The sequence below is a fragment of the Lagenorhynchus albirostris genome, chromosome 15 (assembly GCF_949774975.1).
Source record: "Lagenorhynchus albirostris chromosome 15, mLagAlb1.1, whole genome shotgun sequence".
NCBI lineage: Eukaryota > Metazoa > Chordata > Mammalia > Artiodactyla > Delphinidae > Lagenorhynchus > Lagenorhynchus albirostris.
The window spans coordinates 84228857-84236500 of record NC_083109.1 but is presented as its reverse complement, the minus strand read 5'-3'; the positions used below and the strand labels follow the sequence as shown (position 1 = coordinate 84236500).

Sequence of the window (7644 nt, the reverse complement as noted above, 5' to 3'; positions counted from 1 at the left end):
GCGTCTGTGTGTGTCCCCAGGGCGAGCCGTAGCTGCTTCCCGCCTCTCCAGGAGACTTTGGAAGACCAGCAGGTAGGTCTGGCCCAAGATCCCAGGAAATTACAGCTTTGGCCCGGGGTCCCGGAGCGTGGGAGACTTTGTGTGTGCCCTCTAAGAGGGAAGTCTTTCTTCCCCCCAGTCCTGTGGAACTCCTGAAATTAAGCCCCACTGGCCTTCAAAGCCAAATGCTCTGGGGGCGCATTTTCCCAGGGTAGGACCCCTGAGCGGGGGGGCCTGATGTGGGGCTCAGAACTCTCCCTCCTGTGGGAGAACCTCTGCCATGTTAGTTTTTCTCGTTCGTGGGTCACCCACCTGGGGATGTGGGCCCGACTGTACAGCAAGTCCACCCCTCTTAACTGTCTCACTGTGGTTCCTTCTTCATGTCTTTGGTTGTAGATCTTTTTGGTAGGTTGGGTCTCTTTCACTGTGCTATTGGTGTGCTCGTGAGAGGAGGTGAGCTCAAGGGCCTTTCTACTCTGCCACCTTGGGTGATCTCCAGCTCCAGTCTGGCCGAGGGAACTTTCTGCACTGACGGACGCGGGCCGGCCGAATACAGCAGCCCACTGACCTTGTCTGACTGTTGACCACCAAAGACAGCTCAGTGCAGCCAAGAAACTTTTCTTTTCATTCAAATTGGCTCGTGTTTAAACAGCCACATGTGGCTCCTCCCTCCAGGATCTGCATCCTGACACCAAGCCCACCCCAGCCCCCGAAATGAACCACTCCAGACAACGGTACTTTTCCAATTATAGCTTTTTTTCTTTTCTTTTTTTTTATGAAAAAGATCACACAGAATTTGCCAACAAACAAAATTCCAAAAGAAACTTAAAAAAAAAAGGAAAACAATAATTCCCCCAAAAAACAAAACCGAAGTCTGGCTTTTCCTTCCCTTAAGATTGTCTGGACGAGGCCTCCGGTCCCCCGGAAGGCGCGGGGGCTGTAAGTGCTTTCGTGGGCTGAGCAGGGCTGCAAGCTTGCCGGCTCCCTCTCCCCTCCCTCAGCCTCTGCTCTCCCTAAGTCCTTCTCCATCCTGGGGGCGAGTACAGTACACCTGGGCCGGGGGGGGGCGTGTGGGGTGAGGTTGGGACAGGGGGCCCGTGAAGCTGGGTGCTAGACACGCTCATCTAACAGGAAATAAAAAATAATATTCTGCACGTCAGAATGTGTTCGCTTTTTTTTATAATTTCATAGCTATTTTTTCACAGTTTTAAAAAGTTTATATTTATATATATTTATATATATTTATCTTTATATATATAATTAAAAAGTTGACTCCATTTGAAGGCGTATGATACAGGGGAGAGTCTCTTGGTACAATAAAACTGTACAGGTTAAGAACTGCCGCCTCCCTCCAGGTATGGCCGGGACGAGGATTTCAGCACCATGGGGGTTGTCTGTAGTGTGAGGGTCTGGACCAGCGGGGTGGGCCCTCCGGGGGCCTCGGGGCACGCAGCCCCCTCCCCCTGGTGCCTGGCCGGTGCTCCTGGGCACCCCCCCCCCACACACACACCTGGCTCTGTTCCCCAAGTCCAGGCCGTCCTGAGAGGGTGGAGGCCGGGCCCCGGGCAGGCACCCCAGAACAGGCCCGGCCTGGTCGCTGAGGCTGGGGGGGCATGGGAGCGCCCCCATCCCACGGTGGGAGGCTCAGGGCGGGCTCCGTGCTGAGGGGGCCAGGCACTGGGAGGACCCCCAAGCAGCGGGACCCCCCCCCCCCCAAGCGAGCATCAGGTGGGTTGCTCGGAAACCCCCTCCCACCGAATCCCCAGTTGGCACCGGGACCTGGCCGAGCGCTTACAAGGTGCTGGGACCCGTGAGGGGCCGGCAGAGCCCTACCCTGATCGTGAGGTGCCCTCTCGTGGGGGCACCGAGGAGTCAGGAAGGGGGTCTGGACGTGTGCACATGTGCGCACACACGTGCATGCATACGGGCACACACATGTACACTTACGCGCCAGGCTGTCCATGGGCACACTTGCATGCACACAACCAACGCACGAGGCCGCCGAGCCGTGGCAGTGATGGGGAGGGCCCCGCCGGGCCGGGCGCTCAGCAGAGCACGGGCACGCCGTCGGTAGAGAAGATCATGCCCGTGGTGGGCTCGTAGGTGCCCGCCAGGTAGTACAGGCCCTCGCTGTCCTGGTACTTCTTGGTCTTGAGCATCTGCTCGTACTGCTCCAGGCCCACCACCAGGCACTTGTGCGACACCGTCTGCACGTCGTTCTCATCCACGTGGGAGGACTGGTACAGGGCGCGCTGCGAGCACACGGGCGGGCGTCAGGGGGAAGACCCCTCCCAGACCCGAAGGACCAGGGAGAGATCCCCAGAGAGAACTCGAGAAACACAGTGGGGCTGAGGACGAGGATGGACAGAGACCAAGGGAGACACCCAGAGACTAGGAGATCAAGAAACAGACACAGAGACCTGCAGAGTAAGAAACCAAGGGTGACAGACCAGGAAACAGCAGCTCAGGGTCAGAGAGACTGGGCGGGGAGGCCGAGGGAGCCCGGCCCCTCCCGAGGCCGCGTGGGGAGGGTCATCGGAGGCCCCACCGGCGCCGCGCGCTCTCCTACCTCCATGAAGTCCTTCCTCTGGCTGGAGGCTCGCAGGGCTGCGGGGAGGCTGCGGCCGGGCTTCTGGTCCCAGTGCTGTGAGCGCAGACCAGGGGCTGCGGTGAGCCCGGGCCCCCCCTTGCCTGTCCCCGACCCCGACTCCAGGGGAGGGACCGCCCCGGCCACGCCCCCCAGCACGGCCCGACGCCGAGGCCACGGCCCACCTGGCCCTCGTGGAGGCGCTTGCCCGGGCTGGTCTCCTCGGGGTGGTAGAACCACTTGACGCGGACCACCATGTTGCTGCCCCACGACTCCCACATGCTCTGGATGCGGCCGATGTAGGGCAGGTTGGGGCGGCCAGCCGACAGGAAGACGGCGCAGTCCCCGATGCGGATCATCTCCTTGCCGCGCACGATGGCCTTGTAGAAGAGCTTGCGGGCCTTGCCCTTCATGCCACGGCGCTGTGGGCAGGCGAGTCGGGTCAGGGCACGCGCCCCGCCCCCGCCCCCGCCCTGACCCCGGGGTTCCACAGCAGCGGCGCCAGGGGAGAAGCCCCCTGCTTGCTCTGATCGGGGAGCCCTCGCTCATCCCCTTGGCCGACCGGGTTTCCAAGAGAGACTCCACGTGAACTAAGGACCCTGCAGCTGGGAGCGACTTCCAACTCCCCGTTGCTGAGCCGTGTCGGCCAACGGTGCCGGCGGGGCCCCAGGGACGCCCCACACGCGAGCGTTTGTGCGGCGGACGCCACAGCCACTGCTGGGGCCCAGCAGGATCCCTGCTCCTCCCACTGGGTCCTGACACCAGCCCTCGAGGCACAGCGGCCCCTGTTGGCCCCCAATTTCCAGACAGGGACCGGGAGGTCCCCGGAGGGGACACGGCTGCGTCTCCGGACAGAGCACATCGCTCCCCCCCACGCTGCCCCGCACATCGGGGCTACAACGAAGCAGGTTCACTCAACACCCCCCGGGGTCACAGAGCCGCTTGCTCACGGCACAGCCTCAGTCTACACCACCCCGAGCAGCGCGGGGGCTCAGTACCAGTCAGCCCCGCAAGCGTCCGAGCAGAGGTCAGGGAGTGGGGCATGGGCAGCGTCAACCCCCAGGCACGGCCGATTGCCCCGCCCCACCCCCCCACCCCCCGCCCATTTCCCCAGGAAAGCCACTAACAGATCAGAGCCCGGCCCGGCGGGATCCAGCACTGGGCCCACGTCTGCCAGACCCACAGTGTAGCGGGATTTTTTTTTTAATTCACTCAACAAACATTTCCTGAAGCCGCCTCAGTGCCCCCGCCTGGGCTGGCACTGGGACACACAGATGGGCAGGCTCCAAGGAGGGAAAAGACCAGCCACCAGAATCCAAAACCCAGCGCCAGGCAGCTCTGGGACCTGTCGCTGTCCCCAGGCAAACACGGAGAAGCCAGGCCTATGCAAAGCTCTGCTCTGCCCTCCAGTGGAGCCAGCGCGCCTTCTCCTCGACTAACCTGTAAAACTCGTTTCCCTTCTCGGACTGGCCACTAGGCGGCGCCAAAGCGTTTTTTGTCTTTCCTTTTTTTGTCTAAACAAGAAAAACCCACAGGCTAATTTCCTACCTTATCCAGCTGTCCCTTTTCTACTTTTAATTCACCGGATCCCTGGTGAGACTTTTTTTTTGGCCGCATCGCAGCAAGTGGGATCTTAGTTCCCCAACCAGGGATCAAACCCGTGCCCCCTGCAGTGGAAGCATGGAGTCCTAACCACTGGACTGCCAGGGAATTCTGTGACAGACTTTTTAATGTCCAGGTTTCTTACGGGTTCTGTAAACTGCTCAAATTATTTTCAGCTCAAAGCATGGTACTAACTGATTCAAGGTGGCAGGGACGGCTAAGATCTCTAAACCAACGCATCTGACAGCAGGTATGTTTCTAGGCATCCACGGCCACTCTCCTCACAGATCCCCCTTGGGCCCCTGGGGCCAGCACAGGACTTGGTCTGGCCAATCCAAACATCCCATCCTTCTCCTGGCCATTGTGACTGGCTCAAGGGTGCACCCGGGACCTAAGCCAAAGACGCGCCAGCAACTTTAGCTTGAAAAGACACCTCCTTCCTACTGTCACTTCTGAGCTGGCAGGTCAGCTGAAAGCTGCTGGGGCTGCCTGTTGCCAGCAGGAGAGGGGCTGCCGGAGAAGGAGACCAGTACAGAGGAAGGGAGGAGAAACTCAAGCCTGGAGCACGAGCCCGAGAGTGGGTCTGAAGACAGCCCTCAGGCCCCTGGATCCAGCTGTACCTGAAGCCGGACACCCTAGACTTTGGCCCTGGGCTCTGACCCTACAGCAGCAAACGCCCCGAGCAACGCTGTCGCTGGCACGTGGGAGATGCTAAGATAAGGAACTGGCCAATCGCCGTGGGGGCAGGACAGTGAGGACACCCCTGTCCTCGGCTCAGAAGCCATCACTCCTTGATACGGCCCTGGATACAGTGCCTGCTGGGACCAGAGCTCCAGAGGGGCTGGTCTGGAATGTCTGAGTGCGGCTCGTCAGGGAAGATTCTACAAGAAGCTACACATTCAAGTTTGCTATCTCAAGTGGTGGCCCTGCTAAGAGAGGCCCTTTCAGCCTGGAGCCAGCAATCGGGGGGTGGGGGACGCACGTAAAGTCCGACAACTCACACCTTGCAGGGTCGGAGCAGCAGATCATCTGCCCCAGATTCAAGGCGGTGCCGCAAAGGCAGGGAAACCAGAAGGAGAGCAGGAGCTGCGGGGGTCGGGGGGGACCCTCCCCGACTTCCCACTCTGCAGCCCTTGCCTGACCAAGGGGGGAGTTCCCCACCCTATTCTAAGGAGGCTTTGAGGGTGCAGCCTGTGGCAGGTGGAGTTGTCCACCCACCAACCCCCCGGGGATCCAACTGACCCTGGGTGGCACAGTGGGGAGCCCTAAAAGGCTGCTGCTAAGACAGAAACCCCCAAGCTAGTCTTGATTCAGAACATCCTACAACTTCTCCGGCCTTGCTAACGCAGCCAGGGAGCTGATACAGTGCAAACATGCCAGAAGCTTCTTAAGCGGTACACTGCCAGAGGCCCCGCAAGCTCATCGCTGCCAGCCCCCAGCCCCTAAAACCTGCCTGGCGGCACTGGCATTAAAAAGGTCCAGACCCAGCCAGGTGCCTCCTCCGGGCCTGGCTCTGGCGTGGCCTCGGAGGACCGTGGACCAGGGCGGCAGACGCTGTGGGGAAACCAGACGGGCTGCACCCGTAGACAAGGAGCCTGGCTCTTCCTGCCCAGGGGCATGGGATGGACTGGTGGCCTCCAGGCTGTTCCCCTTCTGCACACAGAAGCTTCTCGTGTGTGCGTGTATATGCAGGTGCATGCACGTGTACATGCATGCATTTGTGTGTGTACACGTGCATGTCTGCGTGTGCCCAAGGCATGGGGGGGCATGGAGGACTCCTTCTGGAGAACAAACACCCACCTACTACAGGGGTGGCCACATGACTCAGACCCAGTCAACCAGAACGTTTTGCCTTGTGGGCCACACTGATTAGCTCAGGGGCAGGCAGTGACCCAGCCCGGCCAAGAGAGGGAAAGAAAGTACCTTCTGCTGTGACTGCTAATTAGCCAACCAGAAGCCTTGAGCCATTCGTTTTCAGCGGAAAATGAAGCAAAAGCAAAGAAACTCAGGCTGTGTGGCCACGCGGTTCTGAGACCCTGCGGCATGGCAGCTGAAGGCCTGCGCGGTAAGTGGGTCCCGCAGAGGGTGGGTCTGGGTCCCGGGGACCAGAGGCAGTGCTGCTGTGTGAGGGGCAGGACTCTGGGGGAGTCAGACGGACTCCACACCCGTCACCCCGACTCTCCGCCGTGGGGCTGCTGGGAGGCCAGAGAAAGACACGTGGGGACGACCCCGCCCCCAGCTACCTGCGTGGGCTTGCCGAACCACTTCCAGAGCTGCCGGGCGGGCAGGAAGGCGGCGATCTTGGGCCGGTTCTCCACCGACGGCAGGCGCTGCCGCTTGGCCAGCTCCTTGGTGGTGGGGAGGTGGACGCCCTCCCTCTTCTTGGGCCGGCTCTTGGCCCCGGCCTGGGCCTTGGGCTGCACAGGCTGCGGGGGCTGCGGCGGGGGGGCCTGGGGCGCGGGCGCCGGCGCCTTCTTGCCTGCAGAGTGGGCCGAGGAGCGGGCCTTGGCCGCCTGCTTGGGCGCCTTGCTGGCGAGGGCCGGCGGGGCGGAGGGCCCGGCTGCCGGGACAGGGGCGGCCTCGTCGTCTGAGCTGCAGGAAGAGTCGTCCGTGGTGGAAGAGGACGAGGACGAAGAGGACGAGGACGAGGAGGACGACGAAGACGAGGAGGAGGACGAAGAGGACGAGGAGGACGACGAGGACGAGGAGGACGACGATGAGGACGAGGAGGATGAAGAGGACGACGAGGAGGACGAGGACGAGGACGACGAGGAGGCCCTCGAGCTGGAGGCGCTGCAGTTCCGGCCGCCGCCGCCCTGGCCGTCCTCCTCTCCCTCCGTCTCAGAACTGCTGCTGCTGCTGCCGCTGTCGCTGCTGCTGCCGCCGCTGCTGCTGCCGCCGCTCTCTGACTCCTCGGCCCCGTCCTGCTCGGCCTGGCCCTTGTCCGGGCTCTTGGGGCTCCCCGAGTCCTCGAACGTGAGCGCGGCCCCAGGCTCCTGGGCCAGGTCGCCGTCCCCCGCCTTGGGCCGGGCCGCCTTGGGCTCGCTGCCGCCGGCCCCCGGAGGGTAGCTGCCCAGGCCCAGCAGGCCCTTGGGCTCCTGCCAGCCCCCCGCGCCAGCGTCCTCCCGCAGAAGCAGGGCCTCTTTGGCCTTCTTGCTTTTGGGCGACATCACGCCCTCACGGTCCAGCTTGACGAGCAGCTCGGCCTCTTCCCCGGGCCTCCGGGCGCCCTTGGGGGCCGACTCCTCAGCAACCCGGGCCTTCTTGGGCTTGGGACGCGTGGCGGGCATGGTGATGGGCATGGCGACGAGGGCGGTGGGGGCCAGGGCCGCGGCGGGGGCCGGCAGCTCCCCAAAGGGCTCGGGTGCCGGGCAGCTGGTGAAGGCGGACGGCGCTGGGCTGGGCTGTCGGGGAGC

At 62.4% G+C, this 7644-nt stretch overlaps 1 protein-coding gene across 11 annotated transcripts in view; it reads right to left on the bottom strand.

The window, feature by feature from the left end:
• Positions 1–774: 774 nt before the first annotated feature.
• Positions 775–7644, bottom strand: part of TNRC18 (trinucleotide repeat containing 18) — an 83486-nt gene continuing 76616 nt past the window's right edge. For all 11 annotated transcript variants that reach the window (XM_060122871.1, XM_060122872.1, XM_060122870.1 and 8 more), the window contains 4 exons: positions 6472–7644; positions 2812–3048; positions 2609–2683; positions 775–2291 (listed from right to left, as the gene is read on the bottom strand). The exon at positions 6472–7644 is cut by the window's right edge and continues 146 nt beyond it. In XM_060122871.1, the coding sequence (XP_059978854.1) occupies positions 2085–2291; positions 2609–2683; positions 2812–3048; positions 6472–7644 (1692 nt within the window). In that variant the 3' untranslated portion in view covers positions 775–2084. The remainder of the gene's footprint in view (positions 2292–2608; positions 2684–2811; positions 3049–6471) is intronic.